General features: G+C 40.6%; 1 protein-coding gene across 3 annotated transcripts in view; it reads left to right on the plus strand.

The window, feature by feature from the left end:
• Window positions 1-4,078: 4,078 nt before the first annotated feature.
• Window positions 4,079-15,233, plus strand: part of suds3 (SDS3 homolog, SIN3A corepressor complex component) — a 13,202-nt gene continuing 2,047 nt past the window's right edge. Inside the window, exons 1-11 of one of the 3 annotated variants that reach the window (XM_050050654.1) lie at window positions 4,079-4,283; window positions 5,934-6,003; window positions 6,126-6,181; window positions 6,867-6,938; window positions 7,933-7,952; window positions 8,078-8,234; window positions 8,519-8,614; window positions 8,847-8,908; window positions 9,007-9,028; window positions 10,313-10,418; window positions 11,314-11,398. In XM_050050654.1, the coding sequence (XP_049906611.1) occupies window positions 4,172-4,283; window positions 5,934-6,003; window positions 6,126-6,181; window positions 6,867-6,938; window positions 7,933-7,952; window positions 8,078-8,234; window positions 8,519-8,614; window positions 8,847-8,908; window positions 9,007-9,028; window positions 10,313-10,418; window positions 11,314-11,398 (858 nt within the window). In that variant the 5' untranslated portion in view covers window positions 4,079-4,171. Of the gene's footprint in view, window positions 4,284-4,364; window positions 4,595-5,377; window positions 5,838-5,933; window positions 6,004-6,125; window positions 6,182-6,866; window positions 6,939-7,932; window positions 7,953-8,077; window positions 8,235-8,518; window positions 8,615-8,846; window positions 8,909-9,006; window positions 9,029-10,312; window positions 10,419-11,313; window positions 11,399-15,233 lie in introns of those variants that run through there. The other 2 variants (XM_050050656.1, XM_050050655.1) reach the window with 2 other exon arrangements.

Raw genomic sequence — 15,233 nt, forward strand, 5'->3', positions numbered from 1 at the left:
CTTTTTATTCTATAGACTTTTAATAATATTTTTTGTTTGTTTGTTCTGTCTTGGTGGGTTTGCTTTTTAAATATTTTATTGTCTTGTTGTCATTTTCTAGTCTTGCAGAACTTTATGTTCGGTTGTTTGTGTTATCCGTCAAGTCGTGTCTGTGTCATTTCTATTGTGCCATTTGAAGCACTTTGGGCTGCATGTTTGTATGAAAGGTGCTATATAAATAAAGTTGAGTTGAGCAAATATTTCTTTGGCATATTTGAGAAAACAGTATTGTTCTCAGACATTTGACAACAAACGTTTTCCTTTACGTTGCCCATATGCTGCCTGTACAAAATAGTATGTAAGAAAATATCTAGTAGTGAAATAAAATGAACATACAGATACAAAAAAATCAAATAACATCCAACATATGCATAGGCACATTAATTAACAGTTTACATAGACACCAATACACACCGGTAAGAATTACAAATGGATAAAATCTGTGGATATTCAAGTATAGAGGCTCATTTTCCTTCAGTTCTTATCACTACACTCTAGTGTGTCCCGTTTAATTTGGTGGGAGGATCTTTAGCCTTTTAAATAGAATAGTAAAGGGTCCCATTTTGTATGATTTTTTTTTTTTTTGCGTTAACACTAATATTTTATATTTTCTGACTTGAGGAATAACATCAGGTCATCATGTAGATATTTAAATATTACTGAAAATATAGCATTTAAAATTTATTTCTGAGCAAGGGGGTCAAAAAAATACAAGTGTACAATATTAAAATTTTACAAAGTCCAAATTGCTTAAATTGAATAATTAAGTTACAGATCTAAAATTCAAGTCAGGTCTAAAAATGAGGGTCAGTCAGTTTGAATTGGTGAAATTCAAGATTGGAATTGTTTAAACTTCTGCCTTGTTCACGTCTTGTTTTGACAGTTTTGTGATCCAAAGGTCTAATCTGCCTAAAATACAACCTTGCTAACCCAGGTGTTTGTGGTTTGAATTTTTCGTCTTTGAAATTTGGTGTCGAATTGCCTTTCAATCTGTGCTTGTTCATATAGTCATGATGCTACCCACAGCTTGTTACACGTCTTCGCAACATAATATAGTGAAAACAGAGCTGCACGTCTCCTGACAGGCCAGATTCTGACAGGCCACATTAAGATGAACAAACATCAGCAAGTTGCTGCTGTTGACAACATAATACTCAGAGTTAGGACTGCAACTATTTGTACTTAACAATCATGCTCTTGATTAATCAACTAATTTGGTCCATAAAACATCTCAGAACGCCTGTTAGAGTTTCTCACACCCCACAGTGACATCTACTATCATGATGGGCCCAGCTGTGTTACTCTACCACACAACCCTGATGGGACTTGACCTCACAATCCCCGGGTTAAGGAGGACAGTGCCCTATCTATAAAGTCACTGGGGCTGCTACTTTGACTGCACAAACCAGCATTTCCTGGTAGTAACACTGACATCATAATCCTTTATACAAAAGTTTTGTTTTTATGGACAAGGGAGGCATCATCTGTGTGAAGTAAACTCGGGGAATCATGATTCAGTGCCTGCCTGATGTTAGCCATTGTAGCCTAGACTACGTCAGACAGAAGTGTCAAATACCATGTTACATATTTCTAAAATGTGTCTTGTTTAACACAAAGATGACTAAGAAAAACAGCAAGGATTCATCTCTGAAAAGCTCAACAGTAATCAGTTTTTAAATTAGTTCAGGATTAATTTTTCTGACAAAAAACAACCGCTTAGGTGGTCTTGACAAAACCCGTCTAATGACCCCACAAGGTCAACAGCAAAAGGCTTTCTGTGTTTGGGCTCCTGGAAATCCTCACTAGGCTACTTCAAGGGCAGCGCTCAGTAAACTATCTTGTACTGCACTGATGGTCTATGCAGGGTCAAATTAGTCTACAGGCCTTTAAATGTAAAAACCTTTAACCAGGCTGTTTCCATTGTTTGATATATTTTAATTTGTTTTTAATATGTGTACCAAGGGTTTCCAAGAAAGCAGTATTAATACCAGGTGGATTGTTCTGGTGTAATAAAGTCATTAAACCAGTGTATAACCTGCTTTGATGGTTGCAATTATGATATGATGAAGTTAAGATTTTTGCTTCTTTAAGGGCAATATGTTAGAAAGCATGCGGCCAGCAGGTTATGTATATTGTTGCTAGCAAGTAAAACACACAAAATGTGAGAATATTCTGTTGTGACTTCATCCCTCCCTTCACAAATTTAAATTTCTAGTTAAAGTATTACAGTTATTAAGATGTTCAAGTTTATTGTCATGTGAAAAAAATCACTGTTGAATGCTTGCACTCAGTGGCACTCTGCCTTACACAAAGGGAGAACATCCCCAGACGACAGCAACAAAGAAACATGACCCACAGTTATCAGTACATACAATCTACAAGCATTAATTTGCAGCACAAATGGATGCATCAACTGCTCAGCAACCTCACTGCCTGAGGGAAGAAGCTGTTACGGAGATGAGTGTTGTGTGATTTAATGCTCTGGTGACAATTTTTTGATGGACGGAGCAAGAACAGAGCACAGGCAGAGTGTCTGGTATCCTTAATGGTGTTTGGGGCCTTCCTCTTGCAGCGAGTGGTGTCAGTATCATGAAGTTGTGGTAGTTCTGTGCCAGGGATTTCTTCTGCTGTCTTTACAGCCCATTGTAGCCGTCTGCAGTCCTGAGCAATTCGGTTGTCAAACCACACAGTAGTACAGCTTGTTAGAACAACTCTCAGTGGTACAGCGATAAAAATCCACCAGTTTTAGTGCTCATACCAAACCTCTTGAGCTGAGATGCCTCCGGAAATAAGTCTCTTTGTTTGTGTTTGTTGTGCTTTCTTGGTGTTAGTAGACCATGTGAGAGTGTCTGAAATGTGTATGCCAATAAAACTATCAAGGATCTCAGCAGATGAAGCACTGGTGGGAACAGGAGTGAGGTTTTATCTGTTCTTTCTGAAGTCAGCAATGATTTCTTTTGTCTTACTGACATTAAGACACAGGTTGTTATCCTGGCACCATATGGTTACATCTGCCACGTCTCTCCTACAGGCTCTCCCATCACTGCCACTTGTTAGACCAAGCGCTGTGGTGTCATCTGCAAATTTTATGATGGGTGCGTGTGTGTGACTGTAAATTTGTCACAAGCAAGAGGTAGTTCAAGAACCAGGGAACAAAGAGAAAGATTATTTTGCAAATTCTCACCATAAATATCCACTGGGGTATAAAAATAGATGCAATTTTGGTGGAGGAACACTAATATTTCATGTGACTTGCATTTAACCACTCAGCTTATTCTTATAATACCATCACCAGTGATTTGACTTTTTGTCCATGGCATAATGAGACTTCTACAGTTACACACACATGTACACATGGTAGGTTTTACACACAGCTTTCACTGCTTTTAGACTGATGGCCGGGCTTCATTAATGAACAAGTAATCAGACATCATTTCATCAAAACAAAATAAATGGCTTTAATGTTATGTTCCTGGCAATGTGGTTACAGCTAGGAAGCAGCCTTTATGTCACAATGTTGGGGGATAACATAAATATAATTGATTAGTTGGGGGACTACATAAATGTGATGTTTAAGAGAGGTTATTTTTTACAGCTCTTTTGGTGCCAACTAATCAAAAATATCTTGTGTGTGATGGTGTTTACTGCTGGATAAGCCTGTTTAAAATAGATAGATGGCAGGGATATAGCTCCAGCAGTGGTGGCTTAATTGATAAACACTGAATTTCACTGTTTGACCGCCCATTGACTCTTCGCAGATCCAGTGAGTGTGGAAAAGCTAAATGAAAAGCGAGCCAACCGGGAGCCAAAACAAAGAGACCCCACAGCCTGTGGTATTCGGCAATATGCCTGATTAAAGTTTTTTAGTTTCTTAATATGCGCATTCATAAAAAACACAAATTATTCACTGATATCATTGAACTTGAATTCTTTCATTTATTTGTTTGAAAAAATCTGAATAACGATATTTTATTCGACATCGCACATTATCGTCACAGACATTTTAGACAGGCATGACGTCAGACAGCTTGATACTCGGGGGTCCTGCCAGTTGTAGGCGCTGTTCCAAGCAAGCTGCAAAACACAAATCGATTGTTTATTTTGTGTTTGTTTACATTTTCCAAGCGAACAAATGGCTTCGACTTTGCTATCACCCATGGTGGATTATTACAACGATGAAGAAGAACTCGACAGCGTGGACGACGACGACGACCGGAGTTTCAGGGGGAGAGACTCGGAGGAAGGTAACGTTAAACGAATTGACCAAAAGCTGCCTGACAGTCGGGCTCTGTCTACTTGTTGGAAAAGAAACGGAAGCGCGCGATAAGTGCGGAAATGTAGTTAATTTTGTTGAGAAATTTAAAGTGAGCTGCAGATTAAGCTCGACTGGTGACAGTGTATCATAGCACGTCCTTTATCAAATTTAACTGCCTGTACCCAAAGATGGAGAGCTAGTTCAATACGAGCCTCAGCCACACGCAGTTAGCTTGCTAGCTACATAAGCTAGCTACCACCAGCCAAGTTTCCGCTCAGTCAAGAAACATTTAAGAAGCAGGTGATGTAACTTATACTATCTTAACATTACACTGGCTGAACGATTCCAGTGTTGATAGAAAATGAAGCAATGTTTAACGAAAATAGCATTAACAAACTCGCATTTGTTTACAAGCTAACTAGCTAGCATGCCAGTACACACATGAGGCGTCCACTAGCTTTAACCACATTATTTGGCAGATTGGCGCTTCGTTGTTATTTCAGAAATGGTTACCGACAAAACATAACTGAAAATTAAGATAAAATGACTGTAGATGTGCCACAGCCCGGTTGGATTGATACACTTTTAATAAATGATATCACAAATGGGGTACATAGCGTCAATTAGCCAACTAGCTACGTAACGTTAGCTCCGAGCATTGACAGGTCGGCAGGCAGGCGAAACCCTGCGTGCTGTGTCCACTGCACTGCCCTTTTCACACTATTGAGTGAGACAGGACGGATTGCAGGCAAAGAGAAAGAAAGACAAGAGGAAAGCCAGGCGATGACAGCACTACAAGGTTAGCTAGCTACCTGGCGTCGACTTCCAAGCGAACAGCTGGACTTATTTTTTCCTCCTCTGGATATGTAGACGGGTTTGTTATGCCTAACTACGGCAGCTAGAATCGGGTTACTGTTAAAACAGCAGGCTGAGCTAACTCAAGCTAGCACATTAATGCTAACCGAAAATGAAAGCTGCTGTGTCAGCTTAATGCAACTGGGCCTTACCCCTCTCTTGTGTCGGGTTTTGAAGGTAACGCGGACTGACCGAGGTTAGCTTGTAAACTTGGCACCCAAGTTTGCCACATCGCACTAGCTGTGAACATGTTAGCTTCGCCCTGAGAGAGTTTCCGATGGACTGACAGCACGGCCAAGTTAGCCGGGGATCGTTTATGATTAATCTCACCATGCGGCAAAAGGCTTGACACTTGGATTACCAGCTGTATTTCGGTTGCTAGTTATGTTAATATCATTGGATTACATGTACAAGCATTAGCTTTGCATGGCTAAACTTTTCTAGCTGTCGATCCGAGCATGTCAGTGTGTGATCTTACATGGCAAACTTGCCCTGGTGTCCTCTTCTAACAAACCGGAGGGCATTCCCAGGCAGGGTGTTCACCATTACCTTACCGGTGCCACGCACGTCCTTTGATCTGTGCAGATCTCTGCTGTCAGTCTGTCTGTGGACCCAACTTACTTGCATCAAGTTTGTGATGTAGAAAAACTACATACTTATCTCATGGAGCATGCTGAAATGATCACACGTACAGTATTTTTTTGAATCACTAGGAGTCTGTTTTGAATATTACTTGAGAGATAGTTTTGAAATTTGAGTCTCTTCTTCTCCTGACCTTTCCCAGACACGGAAGATGCCAGTGAAACAGACCTTGCCAAGCACGACGAGGATGACTATGTTGAAATCAAAGAGCAGTAAGTGTTTTACCAACCACGGATCAGCTGTTAAAACCTAGAAATAATCTAAAGGTGAAAGTTTTGAATGTTTGCCCGGTGAAAGTAAATGTGATTACAGCTCTGGTTTTATTTCATCGCAGGATGTACCAAGACAAACTGGCCTCCCTGAAAAGACAGTTGCAGCAATTACAAGAAGGTAATCACTTGGATTTGTCTTTTCTTATGACTGAAGTGTGTCAGGAATATTCCAAATGTGAATGACTGCAGCTCTTTGTCTGGTGGGGTGCGGTTTAGTGAGTGGGGGTTCATTTTTTATTAGATTTTTTAAAGGACACAGCCAGATCATAACCGGTTACTCATGGTGGTGGTTGGTGATTACATCATCGGGCCACAAAGGCAGTTTCAGAGGCAGCTTGAAAGTACAGCCTCTGTCTCTGGCTGAAAAGATAAACCAGCTGAGAAACAGATGATAACAGATGACACACACAGTCCTCTGCCATATGCGGCTCACGTTGAATCGTCAAGTCTGTCTGTCGTCTGATGATGCAAACTGTTTCTGTACAGTGAATCTGCAGTGTAGAAATTGCGGGGTGATGTGTTGTGGGCTCTTTGTTCATCCAAATGTAGGTGCAGTGTCATTGTTATCTAGTCTTGGCTGTGGATGGGTGATGAGAGTAGCAGGTAGAGGATGCCAAAATTTAAATTTGGTCTTGAAATATTGATGATGTATCACAATGAAACTGCTTGAATTGGAGTTTTACTACTGTAACTTGAGAATTTTCTGGCTCTCACCCTACACAAGGTCATAATTAGACCATAACATAATTCTTTTGATTCCATAGATCTTCACATATAGTAAACGTCACCCTCTCTTTTTGCAGGTACGCTGCAGGAGTATCAGAAGAGGATGAAGAAGCTGGACCAGCAGTACAAAGAGAGACTCCGAAATGCAGGCAAGTTGAGCAACATTCAGAGCCAGAACACATCGTGCTTTGCTCCGATGCATCCACACCAAACATGTTTGAAGCAGATTATTCAAATTTTGGAGTGTTTCCTGCTTTAATGTGGTTTGTTTGGCTGGGGGAGAACATTGGCAATAAACAGTTTTGCAAAACAGCTGCTTGGAGGTGAGAACTAGGAAAAGGAAATGTGTCCAAATGCAAGAGCGCATGGATACAAGAGGAGACGTTTTGGCTGTGGAAGTATTTTACACAAAGATGTCTGATTTCCCACATGGCTGCCATCAGGAGATTCATTATAAACTGATGTTTTAATATTATTTTAGTAGTATTGCAGGTTTTGTCTGTAGGCTTGACTTCTCTTTGTTTTCCTGAATTACACAAACTTTAATGCTGCCTTTCTCTCTCCTTTTTTTGAGGATGAAACTACTAACTAACTACTATGTCTCAATAGAAGTTGTACATTTTTAATGTGCACAAAGGGTGAATAAAACATGTCGTGTGACTTAACCTAACATACAAGATTAATGATAAAAGTACAGTGTCTTACGGAGGCATCATCATTTAGTAAACGTACAGGAACACATATCAGCATTGTTTAGAAAAGGACTGAGCCATCTTCCTCTCTCTGCTCCAACCCTCTCCATTTCCACCATTTGGCTGTTCTAATTTTATGGCTTACTTTATTTTTGTTGAGTCAGTGGCTTGTGTCTGATCAGCTGTTTCCTTTGCCCGCTGTGTGTGCCAGAATTTTATGCACTCCATTTTTTGCTGATCAAAATTGCTTTGTTTTTCCCAAGATGCACTGCAAAAAGCGTTTTAAATCATAGATAGTTTCTAAAAATTTTATGGTGCTTTTGCTGTGTCTTTGTGACCCTGCACTGCACCCTTTTCTCGTCTTGAGAGCAACCAACATTGACTGCAGTCATCAAATGTCAGATATAATGTGCGGGTAACATTAAACCGATGTTTTTCTTTCCCTTTACAGATCTGTTTCTCCAGCTTGAGGTGAGTGTACTTAATCTGGCAGACTTACTGATGTAGTTTATACAGAGCTGACCTTTATGTTATTGGTATTACAAGGAAAACATCCCCTCTGCTTCCATCGTTCCCTTCTCTCAACCCTTCTGCAGACAGAGCAGGTGGAGAGGAACTACATCAAGGAGAAGAAGGCAGCTGTGAAGGAGTTTGACGATAAAAAGGTGGAACTGAAGGAAAATCTAATTGCAGAGCTGGAGGAGAAGAAGAAAATGATCGAGAACGAAAAATTAACAATGGAGCTGACGGGCGGTAAGGGAGCCAGAATGGGATTATTAATCAGGGACTTGCTCAGCAGAAGAGAGAGAAATGGAGTAAAAAAGTATGTGGGTGGAAAGTGAGAGTTTTTCTCTCCACACACTTAAACAGTAAGTTGTCTGATTAAAGATGGACTTTTAGATACAGTTAATTAAGATGTTGCTGTCTGTCCTTTTAATTTGCCTGTGAGGGATGTTTGTTTGTTTTTTCAGGAATGTTTGACACAATTTGGATGTTGTTGTTGGATCTCAGTTTGTCATTATTTCTTCTATGCGTAGACTCGATGGAGGTAAAACCTATCATGACTCGGAAGCTGAGGAGACGGCCCAACGATCCGGTCCCAATACCAGACAAACGGAGAAAACCTGCGCCAGATATCCTTCACAGAAACTTAGAGTTTGTTAGTGGCAGCTGAATCTGTGAGGGGTAGATGGTTCAGTATTATTTGTACTAGCAGTCTTTGTGCTTTCTCAAGATACTTTTTAATCCTGTAGGAGATACTTAGTTTCAGTCAAAGGAAGTTCAGAGGTCAGCTACATCTGTGGGTCTGGCTAAATTTCTGAACTAAGTTGCATTAAAAAAAAAGCCTTCCTTAACTCGTCACACCTCAGCTAAATTATTTGTTAACAGACGAACAGATAATGGAAGATCTAAGAACACTTAATAAGGTAAGTGTTTCTGAATGAGTTGATACATTGCATTATCCTTGCTGAATCTTATCTTTCAAATTATGTTTTTTGAAATTTTCATACCTTCTATTTTACAGCTTAAATCACCAAAACGGCCAGGTACGTCGATACTCATCTTTAGCAATTAATGCACATCAAGTCATGCACAACAAGCACTCTAGTTAAAGACAGTCTGTCAATCAGGGAAATGCTTTTATTTGCTTTCTACTGAGGTTGATAAAAGATGCTAAATATGAATCCACAGTCAGCTGCTGGTTAGCTTAGCTTAGTACAAAGACTGGAAACTGGGGAAACAGCTCGTCTGGCTTGGTCCAACGGTGAAGAAATGTGGGCAATTTCTTGTTTGGCCGCCATAACTTACAGGCAACCAGCAAACACTTGACAAAGAGATAGTCAAGAGATCATCTGGCACATAACACTGCAACATTACATTTTTTTACCCTTTGATTTTTGTTTGCAAGGCTTAACTTTTAGCTGGCTGCCAAAACTGAGAGTTTAGATGTCATTTTTAGTCACCTTATATTTTGAATAATCAAGATACTATACAGTTATTTGTTGGCTTAATAGCAAACATGTGACATAAAAGAATGTGTAAAAGCTTTATTACAGTAACCGAACGATATTTGCGATATTTACGTTATTTGCAGTTGGTGTTTTATCTGATATTTTACAGACCTGGTTCATCGGGGTGTTTGTTGTACATGCTTTGCCGTATAATTTTTGGTCCAGCTCAGAGATAGCAGGATGTTTCTCCCTGAGTTCAGGTTCATCTGGTTATTTTTTAGTTGAACCAATTTGCACATTCATTTGTGATGTTGACCGGTTTGTCGAACCTTTCACCCCACAGTAAAACAACTTAATTTGCTTCATCACTGTCTCTAAAACAGATGTCTGTGCTCATGCAAATAAACGCACCAAAGCACATGCAGCATTGTCTGGTACAGGTTTTGACTCTAACACCAGTATTTGAATAGCGTTAATGCAAAAAAATATGTATTTTGGGCTGCACCTTTTACTGTTTGCTGTCCCTATTTTTTAGAGGTTAATAAGTGGTTGTCACTGATGGCAACCAAAGACCAAGGATTGGTCACCAGTCTCTTAAAATGGTTGCTATGGCTATCTGGCAACTGTCCATGTCGTGCCCTGATACAGATCAAACAAACAGTACCAGGTTATTTAATGAGCCGGCAGGTGGATTTTGTTACATGTCTCAGTCTTTATGCTAAGCTAAGCTAACCAGCTGCTGGCTGTAACTTCATATCTACTAATCTTCCTCTCGTCTCAGCAAGAAAACGAATGAGCATGTTTCCTAAAATGCCCCAAATTTATTCCTTAAAACAAAATATCTGCATGGTGATACTGATCATTAGTTTCTCTCTTCAGTGTCTCCATCGTCTCCAGAGCACGTCCCCTCTGCTCCCATGGAAAGCCCCTCCCAGCGTTACGAGGCCCGCATTGAAGAGGGGAAACTTTACTACGACAAAAGATGGTGAGTTTTAAGTTTCATCCTCAAACAAGACATTTCAGTGTTTCCCCTGACACTGCCTTTTCTCACACAGCCTGACTACAGCTTCTGCCACCACTAGATGGCCACATTGCCAAGTGTATTATGTCTCTGGTGTTTGGTTGGATTTCAAAAAACATGTTACAACCACTTTGATGGCAGCCTCTTTTTTTTCCTGAGGTACAGAAAGAGATATTTCTTAGGAGCGACTGAATAAGTGCTAGTGCTTGAAGGCACCATAAAAATACATATTCAGAGAAGGTGGCTGCATTAGAGTCAGCGCTGCATTCTGCTGTGATGCAGAGACGAAGAGAATAGAAATCCTTGACCAGACACGGTCTGATGCCCTCCTGTTTGAGAACAGAGCTGTGCATCAGACGTGTCAGAACATAAGGTCATGTGAAAGAGGGCTAACAGTAATAGAATTCTGTCTTATTAGCTGCTGATATAGAAAGAAGAAGTTGAGAGGAGCGAGCTGTGAGGTATGCACACTCTTCTTTCAAGGCAAAGTCTCATTTATTCATCACTAAAGAAGACACCACCACCGGAAAGCCTTCACAAAGAGCCGCAGGGAGACACATGCGTCATTATTCTTCAGTGGGCCCTTAATGATCAAACGTTTTGGTTGTCAGTCTCTTCCCCTGGGTTGGTTCTGTCCTCTGACAGTTTGGGAGCCATTAAAATAAAATAACAGACTTTTTGTTTTGACTTTCCAGTCCAATTATCTATTTAGTGCCATCTCAGGAGGAATATGGTTTATTCAGCTGGGTAAAATTATGCATAATGAACCTCTCTCCTGTCTGCACTTAGGCCTATCCCTCATTCCTCACCTTGAACGCTAAATTAAAGCTGTTTGTGTGTGTTCTTTTTGCTCCGACAGGTACCATAAGAGCCAGGCCATCTACTTGGAGTCAAAGGACAACACAAAGATTAGCTGTGTCATCAGCTCGGTGGGGACCAATGAGGTGAGCTTAAGTTCTTATCCAGCTCGTGTAGCATGTAGAACTGGGTTTACTGCTTTTAAAGTCCCAGTGAAACGGAAGTTAGAGCGTCTTTAGCTTCTGTGCTGTGGCGTATTTCCCAGTGAAATGTATGTATTTGATTTGGAAAACAAGGGTTTGATTGTTGAGAAGTGGGTGTGTCACAACAGTGAGGCCCTGATGGTGTTAGTATCTGGCAGATGGAGACACAGCCCATTGTATGCTCCATGTACAGCAGTCTGCTGTAAGATGCCTTGTGCATGAACTGGAGCTGTCACTGATACCACTCTCCCCAGGTGACTTAAGGCCTGCAGCCCATAACCACTGCATTTTGGGGGAACGAAGACACAGTGACGTAGCATGCTGTTGCTAGCTAGCTAACTTAAACTTAGCTCTGTGCAGCTAACATTGGAAAATGATTGATGGGTGGATTTCGTTGGTTGAAACTGGTTGGTACAAGCTTATGGAAGCACAGCATATTTTGTTTTACAGGGAGAAATCATGACTGGATTTCTATATAAGAATATGAAGTAGTTTTTTCTCTATTTTTTGGGCATAAACACAACTGATCTTGACTTTGAATTTGTAGTGTTTAAATTATGGCCAGAATGTTAATTTACAACGTTCAAAAAATTAACTAGCATTATCAACAGGATTTGAAGAAGTAACAGATTTGAGGTTATGTCAAAGGAGTTTGTGTATTCTGTTGCAGATATATTTACTAAAGTTAGCATGCCAACCAGTTAGCCTTTAGCCTTGAATAAAGTCAAGTAATAGTTATTGTTGTTTGGAGATACCTGCGATCTCTCCTAGCATAAAGTTAGCAGTGTTTTTATGTCTTCGACTTCCTGTTTCATATTTGGAAAATCCTTCTTTGGTCCCATCTTGATCGCTCGTTGCCAGAGGTGGACCAAATAGTGTCTGCAGAAAGTACAGAGTTGCTACCTGCGTCAACACAGCTGGGTGCAGCCAGTCCAAGCTAGCCAGCAGGCTAACCAGCCCTGTGTGGATAAGGTCTGTGCATATGAGTCAGGCAAGACAAAGAATATGTCCCAGTTCAGATAATCCAAGGTGTGAAATCCATGATAGTTGTACAGTTAGGTCAGCCATTTCAGGCCGGCATACAGCCAAGTGAAGCTAGCTAGGCTAAGCTAGCTTGCAGGCTTATCATACGTTGCCAGTTCAAGGCTGTGATCTTAAATTGTTGCTTCTATCCAGGTGCCAAACAAAGGTACTTTAAAAAGGTAATAAAGTAATGCTCTGGACATAACTGATGTCAACACAAAACGTACCGAGAAACTATCCAAATGGCATCGATATGTGGTTTTGAAGTGGCTGTCTTCTTGCTACTATGGTCCTACTAAAAGGCTAGAACGTAAACTATAAACCAAACTACCTTTCGTGAAGGTTGTAGGATAACAGTGTCATTTTGACCGGCCCTTCGAGTCTCAGCAGTTTGGTCGAATTTGGCGTATTGTTGCCCTGCTGTTAATTAGCACTTGGCTTGAAGGTGAAATGCCACTCCCTATCGGTTTGGAGCACGTTGCCAGGCATTACTCATTGCACCTTTAATAAAACATGAGGCTGGTGATATTCTACATTTCCTGTATTTTCAACAAATCCCATGAAATGATCCCACTAAATAAGTATTGTCTGTGTAGCCAAAGCCTGATATATTTTATTCCTCTGTGCCACGGAGCTCCATTGTTGTCCAAAAACCATTAAAAGCACATTAATGAGCCACACTGTTGCACACAGTGACATGTTGCCTCATTACCATGACACTGTAGTTTGTTTTGAGTCAGTACCACATACACCATCCTGCTGCTGTAAACACTCACCAGGGCACCAAATGTGCATTAATTCACAGCTTATAGAGCTAAATAGTATCCAACAAATGCATGATTTACTCCTGTTTGAGTAACATTTGTCGTTGTGGGTCTTTTGATGGGATTTGTTGACAGTCAAACAGTTAGAGATTAACACCAGCCTTTTCTTTTAAAACGTTGCTTGTGCAGTGGAGAGCCAGACACTTGAGTGGAAGAACGAGAAGAGAAACCAGCCGATTTATTTTTGCTAGTGACTTCTAACAAGTGCTAATTTTCTATCTAATCAACACTAGGCTTTCACCAGGAAGGAATAAGCCTCTAGTCAACAACTGTTCTCGAGAAGAAATGTCTTCTTAAAGTGAAACACCACCGGAATTAGAAATTCCAATTTGTTATTTCCATGGTCTAGGAAAGTTCAGTTGATATTTGTCAACATAAACTACTCTCTCTCTCAAAGCCAGAAACCAGAGTCTCAAACTTGTGTTGTCATTTGGGTATTAAATCTGGAGCTGCTCAATAGACACTGTATGGGAGACTTAGTGGATCCACATAATGTTTTTCTTTTTTTATACTTAAATGAGGTTTAATCTGTTGTAGTGTACATACTCAGAACATACCCATGGGTGCTCTCAGTGTCATCTACGACATCTTTCCCAATTTATTGTCCACGAAGCAGCTCCAGACTTTATATCCTATGACGTCACAAATTTGAGTTTTAGCGCTCTGTATTGTTGGTGGGTTGGCTGTTACCAACAACACAGAAACGGCCTGACTCTGTTGTTAAATACAGTAATAACTCATTGGGATTGGCTGAATTTGTGTTCATTGTAATGGTCGCATAATCTTGGAGTGAATCTAGGAGTTTTGTGCCAGTTTTGAAGAGCACATCAGCAGGTTGGGTCTGAGGTTGTTAAGCAACCTTAACAAGCATTGTACCATAGCCCGTTGACCTGAAATCATGAGTGCAGAGCTGATCTCCTTCCTGGCACTGTTTATAAGGGCGCATTCACACCAGGATACTTGGGGGACTCGGTTCGATTGGGCGGGAAATGCCGAAAAATTTCACACCTTCATTTCACACTGCACTTTATAAAGCGGACTAAACCGCCTGGACAATGTCACGCAGTTACAACAGCTGCTCATTTGGGGGCGGTATTGCCCGAAATGACCACTGACCAGGAAGAAAATAAGTATGAGGAAGAAGAAAACCCAGGTCATCAATTACCTTTGCTTCTACCGGTTTGCGCTGTTGGCTTTGTTTTATTTCTACCCAAAATGCACTGCACTCTATGTTACTTCCTCTCTTTGGTTTGCTGGATAGTCCGTTTGCAATTCCCACTGCAAGCGAACTGCACCAGGGTTCACTTGCAAGTGAACCGAGACCCTCATTTGGTCCGCACCAGAGTACTAGTGAGCGTTCACACCACTTCAAATGAACAGAACTATCCATGGAAGCGGACCAGGGTTCATTTAAAGTGGACCAAATAGCACCAGTGTGAATCGTCCTAAGTGTGTAGGCCTATCGTCTGTGGGACAGATGTAAAGCTCTGGGTAGCCCCACACTAACATGATCAACATTTCCATTTTTATCACAGGCTGATATTTACGGAAGAAAAATTTGGCTGTCATTGGTTGTTCTCATCACAAAAATTGGCACTCAGGAACGTGTACATGACGAGAGGGCGTCGCCATCTTTATTGACAACTAGGGATGCACCGAAATGAAAATTTGTGGCCGAAGCCGAATAATATTAAACGCTTGGCCGAATACCAAGTACCGAATATTGTTTAGTTTTTCATTAGTTTTTGCAGATGAACCCCCTCCAGATTAGTGTTGTCACGGTACCAAAATTGGATCCCACTGTACGATACCAATGAAAATATCATGGTTCTGAGTAGTATCACGATACCACAGCGAAAATGAGGCAGATGTGCCTTTTGTCATTTATAAAAGATAAATCACTTTTCTATAATACATCAATGATAATTTCA

This window comes from Epinephelus moara, chromosome 8, assembly GCF_006386435.1.
Source record: "Epinephelus moara isolate mb chromosome 8, YSFRI_EMoa_1.0, whole genome shotgun sequence".
In the NCBI taxonomy this organism is placed as follows: Eukaryota; Metazoa; Chordata; class Actinopteri; order Perciformes; family Serranidae; genus Epinephelus; species Epinephelus moara.